General features: G+C 54.8%; 4 protein-coding genes and 1 pseudogene across 4 annotated transcripts; 1 reads left to right on the top strand and 4 right to left on the bottom strand.

Moving 5' to 3' along the window:
- Positions 1-423: 423 nt before the first annotated feature.
- On the bottom strand, positions 424-825 carry LOC144827917 (histone H4-like). Its single transcript, XM_078686080.1, has one exon. It carries the CDS (start codon positions 823-825, stop codon positions 424-426), a length of 402 nt encoding a protein of 133 aa, XP_078542206.1.
- Positions 826-1,850: 1,025 nt separating this feature from the next.
- On the bottom strand, positions 1,851-2,249 carry LOC144827916 (histone H2A type 2-C-like). Its single transcript, XM_078686079.1, has one exon. The coding sequence runs from the start codon at positions 2,247-2,249 to the stop codon at positions 1,851-1,853; it is 399 nt and encodes a 132-aa protein (XP_078542205.1).
- A 2,706-nt stretch (positions 2,250-4,955) lies between these two features.
- Positions 4,956-5,336, top strand: LOC144827915 (histone H2B 1.2-like). The gene has a single exon (XM_078686076.1). It carries the CDS (start codon positions 4,956-4,958, stop codon positions 5,334-5,336), a length of 381 nt encoding a protein of 126 aa, XP_078542202.1.
- Positions 5,337-6,230: 894 nt separating this feature from the next.
- Positions 6,231-7,207, bottom strand: LOC144827914 (histone H3-like; annotated as a pseudogene).
- A 267-nt stretch (positions 7,208-7,474) lies between these two features.
- Positions 7,475-8,265, bottom strand: LOC144827011 (histone H1.3-like). Its single transcript, XM_078685475.1, has one exon. It carries the CDS (start codon positions 8,251-8,253, stop codon positions 7,609-7,611), a length of 645 nt encoding a protein of 214 aa, XP_078541601.1. The 5' UTR covers positions 8,254-8,265; the 3' UTR covers positions 7,475-7,608.
- Between the last annotated feature and the right edge of the window lie 4,187 nt (positions 8,266-12,452).

Here is a 12,452-nt window from a genome sequence, read left to right as displayed (position 1 = left end):
CCGGGCTGAGCCCGCCTTAGGTCACCAGTTTAGGGCTCCATGGTTGCGGGCCCCTGGGCCGGGCTAAACACGCCTTAGGTCCCCAGTTTAGAGCTCCAGGAAAACGGGACCCTGGGCCGGGCTAAACCCACCGTAGGTCCCCAGGCAAGGGCTCCATAATGGCGGGCACCTGGGCCGGTCTAAACACCCCCTTAGGGACCCAGTCCAGGGCTCCTGAATGGCGGGCTCCTGGGGCCACGGGACAGCGCCCGACATGGTAGGGTGGCACCGGAGCAAATCCCCTGGTATTGGGCTAGCGAGTAGCCGATCCCGGCTCTGCGGGAACAATAGTGCATAGACACAGCTCTCCCATGACATCGTGGTCGGCTCTTAAAAGAGCCTTTGGGTTGGTGTTTTGCGTTTTTCCGAGGGCAAGTCGAGTGTTTAACCGCCGAATCCGTAGAGGGTGCGGCCCTGGCGCTTCAGGGCATAGACCACATCCATGGCGGTGACGGTCTTCCGCTTGGCGTGCTCGGTGTAGGTGACGGCGTCCCGGATCACGTTCTCCAGGAAAACCTTGAGCACCCCGCGGGTCTCCTCGTAGATGAGGCCGGAGATGCGCTTGACTCCGCCACGGCGCGCCAGGCGGCGAATGGCCGGCTTGGTGATGCCCTGGATGTTGTCCCGGAGCACCTTGCGGTGCCTCTTGGCGCCGCCTTTGCCGAGCCCCTTCCCTCCTTTGCCGCGTCCAGACATGTTCTCCTCTCGATGATGTGAGCAGAAATGAAATCTCGACCAGCAGCGGCTGCTTATATTGAGGAGCAGCGGACCTGCGCGGGAGCCCATGTAGAGCCCGGCCCCGTCCCGCCCTCTGCAGGGAGCGGGGGCTGGAGCGGCCGTTGCCGTTTGAAAAAGAGCGGGCTCCCAGCCCGCCTTTGTCATGGGCTGGCTCAGCAGCTGCCGCCGGTGCACAGATCACAGTCAAACACACCCCTTCCCGGCCCCTACTTGTGACCGCGGCCCGCCTAAACCTCTCCTTCCTTCCCCCCTCCCAATATGAACAGCCTCGGGCATGTTTTAATAAAGCCCACACACGTTAAACCGGACTCACCGGCACCACCCCGCTGTGTGTCACCGCCTGCAACCCCGCAACACTGTCCACGTCTCGCGCCCAAGGCACCTCCATTCCCGGCCCCCACTTGTGACCGCGGCCCGCCTAACCCTCTCGTTCGGTGGCCCCTCCCAATATGAAGAAAAAAAAACATGGATACGTTTTAATGGAGCCCAACACACGTTAAAGTCCTCACCGGCACCACCTGCCTTCAACCTCGCAACACTGCCCACATCTCGCTCCCGGCTGGGGCAAGCCTGCACAATGTGTCCCCCAAAAATGAAAAAATATATATGTATATATTGATTGAAAAAGAGCGCGCTCCCAGCCCGCCTCTTTGTCAGGGGCTCCCGATCGGGCTCAGCAGCTGCCGCCGGTGCACCGATCAGTCAAACACGCACACTCCTCCCTGCCAGGCCCCCACTTGTCACCGCGGCCCGCCTAACCCTCGCCTTCGGTGCCCGCTCGGCTGGGGCAAGTCTGCAAAATGTGTCCCTGAAAATTCAAATTATACATGTATATACTAAAAAAAAAAACATTAATATGGTCGGCCTCATGCTAGGCTTCGGGAAGGAACAACAGTGCACGGCCAGAGCTTGGGCATGCCCCCCTATGAAGCTACGGTAGCGGGCGCTGCCGCATCTATGAAGCCGCCAGAGAGTAACACCTCGGCACGGATACGCTCTTTGATGGAGTCTGTGGATGGCCCTGAAAAGAGCCTTTGTGTTTAGGGTGTGTTTCCACGGGGGTCTGCGGGCCTTTACTTGCTTGCTTTGCCCTGTGCCTTGTGGCTCTCGGTTTTCTTGGGCAGCAGCACGGCCTGGATGTTGGGCAGGACTCCTCCCTGGGCGATGGTGACTCGGCCCAGCAGCTTGTTCAGCTCCTCGTCGTTGCGGATGGCCAACTGGAGGTGTCTGGGGATGATGCGGGTCTTCTTGTTGTCCCGGGCGGCGTTGCCGGCCAGCTCCAGGATCTCAGCGGTCAGGTACTCCAGCACTGCAGCCAGATAGACGGGGGCACCGGCTCCCACCCTCTCGGCGTAGCTTCCCTTCCGGAGCAGCCTGTGAACACGGCCCACGGGGAACTGGAGCCCTGCTCTGGAGGAGCGTGTCTTGGCCTTGGCGCGGGCCTTTCCTCCCTGCTTTCCTCTTCCAGACATGGCGATCGATCTAGGGTCTCAGTCACACAACAGAGAGAAGAATACTTCTCTACTCTGCTGTCTTGTTTTCGTCTGTCAGATTCCTTCTGACAGTGGTGAGTTTTTGGATACCGAGGCAGTAGCCTCATTACTCCACAATCATTTTGAATTTTTTAGTCGCTGTTTAGATTGTCTTATTGATGTGTGACGCTTTGTCACAGTTGAGGTTGCATCACATGGTCATCTCAGTGATGGGCCGCGGGTAGCGGTCGATTGAGTATGCAGAATTGTCAGCATGTTTCCTCAGAGGGTCTTGTCTTTGTCCATCAAGTTCCTTCTGATAGTGTTGAGTTTTGGTTGCTTGCCGAGGCTGTTATGCCATCTGGCAGCGGTGGGTTTTGTGTACCTGCCGGCGTTTGCCTTCAAGCAGTGCTGAGTTTTTGGATGCTGCGTTTCTGTTTCAGTTTCGCATGGTTAGCGCTTCAATGGGACGCGGGTAGCGGTCAAATGGGTTCGTAGAGATGTCTGCAAGTTTCCTGATCAGTGGGTTTTCCTTTTGATCTAATCCTGTGTAGAATTTCCTGTTGAGTTTGAGGAGATGGTCGTCCAACATCTCAATCCCTAAGTCTCTGTGGAGGTCTGCTGTTCGTGTGAACATAGGTGCACCTGCTGCAATCCGTAAGGCCTTGTTCTGTACTTTCTGTAGGTCCATCCGAAGCTGTGGGCGGCAGCCACTCCAAACTGGTGAGGCGTATGTCATAGTTGGTCGAATTATTGCAGTGACTACTCGCACCTTGCTCTGCATGGGCATCGACTTAGTCTTCAGGAGTGGGTATAATGCAGCCAGTTTGGATGCTGCTTTCTGGCAGGTCTTCTCTATGTGGTTTCTCCAGCTGAGTTTAGAGTCCAGAGTCACCCCCAGGTAGGAGCTGCTGTTTTCCCATTTGACCTCGTCCCCGTTGAGGAGGATCTGTGGGTGTTTCCTGTTCTGCTTCCTGGTAAATAATGTTGCAGTGGTTTTGCCCGTGTTCAAGGTGATCTGCCAGTCGCTGTACCATTCGGAGAGTCTGCAGAGCGATGTCTCCAGGTTCTTAGCCACTTCCTTGTCGCTGAAGGATTGAGAGATGACCGCAACATCATCTGCGTAAAGGGCAAGATCAGTCTTCTTTAGGTCCGTGGGGATGTCGTTTGTGAATATGTTGAAGAGGAATGGTCCTAGGATTGATCCCTGAGGCACTCCAGCAAGAATTGGGCGTGGCGATGAGCATTCTTCTCGCACTGCCACGTGAAAGGTCCGTTTTGTCAGGTAGCTGGACAGTAGCTTGACCAGGTAGCTGGGAAACTGGAGCTTGATAAATTTGTAAAGCAGTCCCTCGTGCCATACTCGGTCAAATGCTTTGGCTACATCCAGAAAGACTACTCCGGTAGACTTGTTGATGTTGAAACCATGGCTGATGATGTCCACAACTCTGAGGAGTTGGTGATTGGTTGAGTGATCTTTCCGGAACCCAAACTGTTCTTTAGCAAGGAGGTTGTTGCTTGTCGCAAAGTCCACGAGACGGGCGTGGATGACTTTTTCAAAGAGTTTTGATAGGCCAGATAGCAGACTTATGGGGCGGTAATTTGCAGGGTCTCGCAGTGGTTTCCCAGCCTTGGGGAATACGACGACTCTTGCTTCTTTCCAGGTGTTTGGGAAATACTGGTGCTGCATGCATGCGTTAAATATCTCAGCAAGGTGATCCACTGCAGTATCTGGTAGCATCTTGATGGCTTGGTTGACTATTCTGTCCTTCCCTGGTGCCTTGCCGTTTTTTAGTGTTTTTGCCAGGGCCAGTAATTCGCCCATTGAGCATTCCTCAATGTGTGCAGTTTCTGTTTCTGGTGGGTGCTCCCGGTGATGCTTGGCGACCTCTTGCTCTACTTCTGTTGCCAGTTTGCTTGCCTGGTTGGGCCTGAATGATGCCTCCAGCGTGTCAGCGAAGACCTCAGCCTTATCCCTGCTGCTGCATGCCAGGTGAGTCGTCCCTTGTATCGGTGGGTTTGGTTCCTTCTTCCCAGTCAGGCGGCGGGTCATTCTCCATAGAGAGTTGTCTGAGTCCTTTAGGTTAGCTGTAGCTGCTTCCCATTTTTCGCCTCTGTGCTGGCTTATTTGCATCTTCAGCTGTCTTGTCAGTTCATTATACTTCTTCAGCAGGTCGGGGGTGCGGTTCCTTTGCCACTCTCTGCGGGCTCTGTTCTTGGCAGCTATTGACTGCTTGATGCCCTTCGGGAGATCGTAGATAGAGCATCGTTGTAGTTTCTGCTCTGGAATGCTGCGCTCAATAGCTGTGTGGATTGAAGCTGTGAAGTGGTGAATCGCCTGGTCAATGTCTTCAGTGCTTCGCAGGGGACCTGGGACCAGTGTGTCCTCCAGGCATCTCTTGTATAGGCACCAGTCCGCCTTCTTGAAGTTGTGTCTGGTGCCCTGCGGCTGGTCTTCAAGTAATACTTCTCTTTCTGCTGGACTCGGTTATATAAAGACTTCGGGAGCGTCTGATTGGTTGACAGCTAGGCGCTGATAGTACTTCTCATTGGAGGAGGGCTTAACATAGGAAGTGGGGAGCCTGCCAATGAGAAGGGAGAGCCGGGAAGGAGACTGCTTTGCAGGCCAAGCCCATAAATACAAGTGCCGGGCCCTCCTTCCGTATTTCTCTCGGCTTCACAGCAAGCAGTGAAAGAGCGTCCACCATGCCTGAACCAGCCAAGTCCGCGCCGGCTCCCAAGAAGGGCTCCAAGAAAGCGCTCTCCAAGCCGCCCAAGAAGGACGGGAAGAAGCGCAGGAAGAGCAGGAAGGAAAGCTATGCCATCTACATTTACAAAGTGATGAAGCAGGTGCACCCAGATACCGGCATTTCCTCCAAGGCCATGGGCATCATGAACTCCTTCGTGAACGACATCTTCGAGCGCATCGCTAACGAGTCTTCCAAACTGGCTCTCTACAACTCGCGGCGCACCATCACCTCCCGGGAGATCCAGACCGCAGTCCGCCTTCTGCTGCCCGGAGAGCTGGCCAAGCACGCCGTGTCGGAGGGCACCAAGGCCGTCACCAAGTACACCAGCGCCAAGTAAGGCTTCGAGGCGCATCACCAACAAACACAACGGCTCTTTTAAGGGCCAATCACTTCCTCCTCTAAGAGCTAATGTGCTTCTGTTATCACTTGAGAAATATGTGTTTTAGAAGGGTAATGTTGAGTGCAGAAAGGCCCGCTCTCACGGGGCTTGCTGCAGACCGAGGGCCGACAGAGCAGTCAACCCGTTTTTCCTCTTTAAATCAACATGTATATGAATGAGCCCTCGTTGGGACCAAGTGTCACATAAGCACTGCAACGATGAGGTTACATAAACCCACTGGGAATTCGCGCATCTGCCCGTGGGCTTATTCTTTTCCATGTATGGGGCGAACAGTGTTTGTGTGAGCGGGTTTAACGTTGTGTTAGTACTTTTAAGACCCTGGGGAACGGCTATAATCCGCCCCGGGGCAAACGTTCCTGAAATCGGACACATGAACCCGATGTACCGGGAGCACAGATGCGCCATAGCGCTGGCTTGTGACCAGCGGATCCCTACACAATCCTCTACCCCCGAAGAAGCTCTCTATTAAATGAAGGACACGTTTAAGAGGTGTTTGTGCACTGTGAACACGGAGTGCTCTGGTTCCCCCCCAGAGCCGGTATAAGTTGCCCAGTAATCGAGGTACTCTCAGAACCCGACGTACCGGGGGCACAGATGCCCCATAGTGCTGGCTTGTGACCCGCGGATCCCGACCACAACCCTCTACCCAAACAACGCTTTAAAATGAAGGACACATTGGAGAGGTGTTGGTGCACTGTGAACACAGAGTGCTCTGGTTTCTCAAGAGCCGGCGGTATAAGTTGCCCAGTGCTCGTGGTACTCACAGCCCACCCTCCCTGACGTGTTAAAACACATGCCATGACAGATAAGATAAGCTCGTAGGTGACAGGGTGGTGGCCCTTAAAAGAGCCGTTGTGGTGGTTGTTCGGGTCGGTCCGTCGCCTTAGGCCCTCTCGCCTCGGATGCGACGTGCCAGCTGGATGTCCTTGGGCATGATGGTCACCCTCTTGGCGTGGATGGCGCACAGGTTGGTGTCCTCGAAGAGCCCGACCAGGTAGGCCTCGCTGGCCTCCTGCAGGGCCATGACGGCGGAGCTCTGGAAGCGCAGGTCCGTCTTGAAGTCCTGGGCGATCTCCCTCACCAGGCGCTGGAAGGGCAGCTTGCGGATGAGGAGCTCGGTGGACTTCTGGTAGCGGCGGATCTCGCGGAGGGCCACGGTGCCGGGCCGGTAGCGGTGAGGCTTCTTGACGCCGCCGGTGGCAGGCGCGCTCTTGCGGGCAGCCTTGGTGGCCAGCTGCTTGCGGGGCGCTTTGCCGCCGGTGGACTTGCGGGCTGTCTGCTTGGTGCGGGCCATGGCGGGAGCGGTCTCTCTCGGCGAAGGCAGAGAAGAATGGCGTCGAACGGGGAAAGAGCCCTATTTATGCGCTCACAGACGGAGGGCTGCTCTGATTGGCTGAGGAGACCGCCCCACGTTCGAAAATAGCCCGCGGTGTGCAACGATTGGTTACTGGACCGGAGGCTGCAGCCTAGGTGTCCAATGAGCTGTGGATAAAAGAGAACCCTCCGGTTGGATGATGTAGCCGGAGCCCGCGCCCCGGCCAGCCTTTGTCTCCGTGTCCGTCCGTCCACTGGTGGTCCACCCGACCCCGGTCAACCGGGAGAGGAGCCCGAGATGTCATGAGCACGCCGCCCTGGAACACTCCCCGTTACCTGCGCTCGATGGAAAGTTCACAATCGTCTGCTTTATGCAGACACTATGTCGAGTCTGCCCGGGTACAGTGAAAGCACCAACACACACACACACGTTAGCACACGTTTATAATAAACTGAGGTCTCATAACTCCCAGACCCCCTTTTACCCGCCCCATGTCACCCTGGAGCACGCAGTGCCCTGCGCTCCATTTAAAGTTCACAATCGTCTGCCTTATGCAGACACTATGTCGAGTCTGCCCGGGTACAGTGAAAGCACCGAGACACAAACACGTTATTGCACATGTACTATGAACGGAGGTCTTATAACTCCCGGACCCCCTTGTTTTCTATGTGATAACGATTTCAATCCACTCAGCACCGAAAGAGCCGTTTTATATGGCCAAGATCACACGCAGCACTCGCCTGTGAAACGGTGCGCTGGGATGTATTGTGCGGTTTATTTTTGGAAAAGTGGGGCATTGGGTGGGTGCAAAGGTGGGGATGAACACGCTCTCTTCTAGACAGGGTGGTGGCCCTTAAAAGAGCCTTTGTGTTTGCAGTGTCTCGGTGCAAGCCCTTACTTCTTCTTGGGTGCTGCCTTTTTGGGCTTGGCTGCTTTGGGCTTGGCTGCCTTGGGTTTGACTACCTTGGCAGGGCTTTTCTTGGCTACTTTGGGCTTCGCCGCCTTGGCTTTCGCTGGGCTCTTGGCAGCCTTCTTGGCGGGGGCAGCCTTGGGCTTCTTGGGGCTCTTGGCTGCCGCCGGCTTCTTGACCTTCTTCGGGCTCTTCTTGACCCCCGCGGGAGCCTTTTTGGGCTTCTTGGCGGCAGGGGCAGCTTTCTTGGCCGCTGGCTTCTTGGTGGCTGTCTTCTTTGCCGCCTTCTTGCCCACCAGCTGCTTCTTGTTCACCTTGAAGGAGCCGGAGGCCCCGGTGCCCTTCAGCTGGGCTAGGGCGCCTTTGCTGACCAGGCTCTTCAGGGAGACCTTTACTCGGCCCTTGTTCTTGTCCGCATCGTAGCCGGCGGCGAGCAGCCCCTTCTTCAGGGCCGACAGGGAGACTCCCTTCCTCTCGGCCGAGGCAGTCACCACCTTCATAATCATGTCGGACACGCTGGGACCGGAAGGCTTCTTGGCCTTGGAGGCCCCCGCTGCTTTCTTCTGCTGCTTCTTCTTGGGGGCGACCTCAGCGGGAGGCGCCGCGACGGCTGGAGCGGTTTCTGCCATGGTAACGCAAGTCTGGGCGCAGGCACTGTCAGAGAACAGAAATGTACCGCCCGAGCCGAGCCCCGTGCATATATAGGGAGGAGCCAGCCCCTGATTGGTCCCGGGGAGAGAGGGCTGTGCGAGGCGCACTCGGCTCCCTGCTCCCAGCTGACTTTTGTGTTTCCTACCATCGGAATAACTAAGTTTTAAAACACAATCAGTTAAACACACGCTCCCAGGCACACATGAAAAGAAGCCCAGCTTCAGCCCCTTCCCGCGCCCGCCCCCGTTTCAGCTGCCCCCGTCCTCAGAGGCTCGTAATGCGCCGTGAATCTCTGCCCTCCCCCGATGGCTGACGCCCCCCAGCCTGGAATCCCGGGCCTCGGGCCCCTTTTCCCCGGTCCACCCTCGCGCTACGAGGCCGGGAGCGGCGGCCCGCGGGCGGGAGGGGCCTCCTGCAGGGAGCGGGCCCTGTGGCGGCGCAGTGGGGCTCCGGGGGCCGCGGGGAGCGCGTGCTGGAACGGGCCGAAGTAACACAGGGCTCCGCCGGCCGAGCGCGGGGAGTGGAGACAATGCCAGGGGGCCAGGGGGGCCCTCACGGCGCGCCTGCACCCTCGGCTTTGGCACCCACGAGTCGGGGCCAGCCGGGGGACTTTTACAAGCAGCGGGGCACGGTCCGGGCTCAGGCATCACCAGGGGTGCTGCGCGCTGATAGCTGCACATGCAGGCAGAGGGCATTCACTGCCAAGCGCCGAGCTGGAGGAGACGGGCGCAGACTCAACATCATAAACACACAGTGGCACGGTGAAGGCAGGCGGCCGAGTCAGGCCTGCATGTTTAACGGCACCCAGAGTGAGAGCAGAGGGTGTGAATGCACCTGAAATGGTGACCCCCCCAGTACCTGCATGGAGGCACTCTGCTGAGCTGCTTTTTTACAGCTGGAGTTAGGTTTACCACTCAGGGGACGTACCTAGAAGGGAACCGACCTTAACAACGCGGTCAAAACACCGCAGTACATTTAGATCTCTGCATTTACCCCGCAAATCGTTTCCACGACTTGCACTGGAGGGCGCTCTACACTAAGGAATAGTGTGATTTACTATTCCAACACCTTCCCTCCCTGGCATAGTAAATCATACTATTCCTAAGTCTAGATCGCCCTCCCGTGCAAGTTGTGGAAAGCGCCTAAAAAAGCAATGTAATGTACCGCAATCTAATTCTTACATCATACATCCCACAGTACAGAGTGAGGCCTGTGACTATCACCGTTGTAGTGAGCCCGATTGCTGGCGTGGGGACCACTCCTGAATCAAATGGTCTGTCAAGAGTGCGACCTGCGCCCACAAATCAGATTCTGCGCCTGGCAGCCTGATTGAGATCTACTTCTAAATACCGGTTTTCGCCTTGGATGTAGGTAGAGTGAACCACAAATCAAACACTTCTCACAGTACAAAACGTACATCAACAGTTTCAGATCTTAGCCTTCAGGTACTCTGGCCCATCCCTAGCTTGTCACAGGTATAACTAAAACTGGTGCCTGTAGGCTGGAAACACTCCCAAGGCCTTGCAAGCCTTTCCTGATAATGTGAACAGGCGAAGTACACTTTACTGGACATGTGAAGTGTTTTGCTTTAACACCTCCAGTCATGGGTGAAGCCTGAAATCTTACCCTGCGCTGAGCTCCATAACCCTGGGTAGAAGGTGTGACTTCTTCCCCTTGAAGCTTACCACCACCAAATGTCACAGGTATCAGTAACATTGGTGCCTGGAGGCTGGAAGTAGGCCCAAGGCCTTGCAGGCCTTTCCTGATACTGGGAAAGGGTGAAATACACTGTACTGGGCATGTGAGGTGTTTTGCTTTAACACCTCCAGCCAGGGGGATAACCTGAAATCTTACCCTGCGCTGAGCTCCATAACCCTGGGTAAAAGGTGCGACTTCATCCCCTTGAAGCTTAACACCACCAAATGTCACAGGTATCAGTAAAATTGGTGCCTGGAAGCTGGAAGTAGGCCCAAGGCCTTGCAGGCCTTTCCTGATACTGTGAAAGGTGTGAAATAGACTTTATTGGGCATGTGAAGTGTTTTGCTTTAACACCTCAAGCCAGGGGGATAACCTGGAATCTTACCCTGCGCTGAGCTCCGTAACCCTGGGTAAAAGGTGTGCCTTCATCCCCTTGAAGCTCAACACCTCCAAATGTCACAAGTATCACAAAAACAGGTGCCTGGGGGCTGGAAGTAGGCCCAAGGACTTTCCTGATACTGTGAAGGGGTGAAATACAATTTATTGGGCATGTGAAGTTTTTTGCATTAACACCTCAAGCCAAGGGGATAACCTGAGATCATACCCTGCACTGAGCTCCATAACCCTGGGTAGAAGGTGTGACTTCATCCCCTTGAAGCTTAACACCACCAAATGTCACAGGTATCAGTAACATTGGTGCCTGGAGGCTGGAAGTAGGCCCAAGGCCTTGCAGGCCTTTCCTGATACTGTGAAGGGGTGAAATAGACTTTATTGGGCATGTGACGTGTTTTGCTTTAAAATCTCCAGCCTGGGGGATAACCTGAATTCTTACCCTGCACTGAGCTCCATAAGCCTGGGTAGGAGGTGTGACTTCTTCCCCTTGAAGCTTAACACCACCAAATGTCACAGGTATCAGTAACTTTGGTGCCTGGAGGCTGGAAGTAGGCACAAGGCCTTGCAGGCCTTTCCTGATACTGGGAAAGGGTGAAATAGACTTTATTGGGCATGTGGAGTGTTTTGCTTTAACACCTCCAGCCAGGGGCATAACCTGAAATCTTACCCTGCACTGAGCTCCATAACCCTGGGTAGAAGGTGTGACTTCATCCCCTTGAAGCTTAACACCACCAAATGTCACAGGTATCAGTAACATTGGTGCCTGGAGGCTGGAAGTAGGACCAAGGCCTTGCAGGTCCTTCCTGATACTGTGAAGGGGTGAAATAGACTTTATTGGGCATGTGAAGTGTTTTGCTTTAACACCTCAAGCCAGGGGGATAACCTGGAATCTTACCCTGCGCTGAGCTCCATAACCCTGGGTAAAAGGTGTGACTTCATCCCCTTGAAGCTTAACACCACCAAATGTCACAGGTATCAGTAACATTGGTGCCTGGAAGTAGGCCCAAGGCCTTGCCGGCCTTTCCTGATACTGTGAAGGGGTGAAATAGACTTTATTGGGCATGCAGAGTGTTTTCCTTTAACACCTCCAGCAAGGGGGATAACCTGAAATCTTACCCTGCGCTGAGCTCCATAACCCTGGGTAGAAAGTGTGACTTCATCCCCTTGACGCTTAACACCACCGAATATCACAGGTATAAGTACAATTGGTGCCTGGAGGCTGGAAGTAGGCCCAAGGCCTTGCAGGTCCTTCCTGATACTGTGAAGGGGTGAAATAGACTTTATTGGGCATGTGGAGTGTTTTGCTTTAACACCTCCAGCCAGGGGGATAACCTGAATTCTTACCCTGCGCTGAGCTCCATAACCCTGGGTAAAAGGTGTGACTTCATCCCCTTGAAGCTTAGCACCTCCAAATGTCACAGGTATCAGTAAAATTGGTGCCTGGAGGCTGGAAGTAGGCCCAAGGCCTTGCAGGCCTCTACTGATACTGTGAAGGGGTGAAATAGACTTTATTGGGCATGTGGAGTGTTTTGCTTTAACACCTCCAGCCAGGGGGATAACCTGAATTCTTACCCTGCACTGAGCTCCATAACCCTGGGTAGAAGGTGTGACTTCATCCCCTTGAAGCTTAGCACCTCCAAATGTCACAGGTATCAGTAAAATTGGTGCCTGGAGGCTGGAAGTAGGCCCAAGGCCTTCCAGGCCTCTACTGATACTGTGAAGGGGTGAAATAGACTTTATTGGGCATGTGGAGTGTTTTGCTTTAACACCTCCAGCCAGGGGGATAACCTAAAATCTTACCCTGCGCTGAGCTCCATAACCCTGGGTAGAAGGTGTGACTTCTTCCCCTTGAAGCTTACCACCACCAAATGTCACAGGTATCAGTAACATTGGTGCCTGGAGGCTGGAAGTAGGCCCAAGGCCTTGCAGGCCTTTCCTGATACTGTGAAGGGGTGAAATAGACTTTATTGGGCATGTGGTGTGTTTTGCTTTAACACCTCCAGTCAGGGGTGAAGCCTGAATTCTTACCCTGCGCTGAGCTCCATAACCCTGGGTAGAAGGTGCAACTTCATCCCCTTGAAGCTGA

This window comes from Lissotriton helveticus, chromosome 4_1 (assembly GCF_964261635.1).
Source record: "Lissotriton helveticus chromosome 4_1, aLisHel1.1, whole genome shotgun sequence".
NCBI lineage: Eukaryota > Metazoa > Chordata > Amphibia > Caudata > Salamandridae > Lissotriton > Lissotriton helveticus.
The sequence above is the reverse complement of the archived record's forward strand: the minus strand, read 5'-3'. Positions and strand labels throughout refer to the sequence as shown.

Excerpts from the sequence above, each read along its gene's own strand:
- LOC144827917 (XM_078686080.1), bottom strand. The coding sequence starts at position 825 with ATGGGCTCCCGCGCAGGTCCGCTGCTCCTCAATATAAGCAGCCGCTGC.
- LOC144827916 (XM_078686079.1), bottom strand. The coding sequence starts at position 2,249 with ATGTCTGGAAGAGGAAAGCAGGGAGGAAAGGCCCGCGCCAAGGCCAAG.
- LOC144827915 (XM_078686076.1), top strand. The coding sequence starts at position 4,956 with ATGCCTGAACCAGCCAAGTCCGCGCCGGCTCCCAAGAAGGGCTCCAAG.
- LOC144827011 (XM_078685475.1), bottom strand. The coding sequence starts at position 8,253 with ATGGCAGAAACCGCTCCAGCCGTCGCGGCGCCTCCCGCTGAGGTCGCC.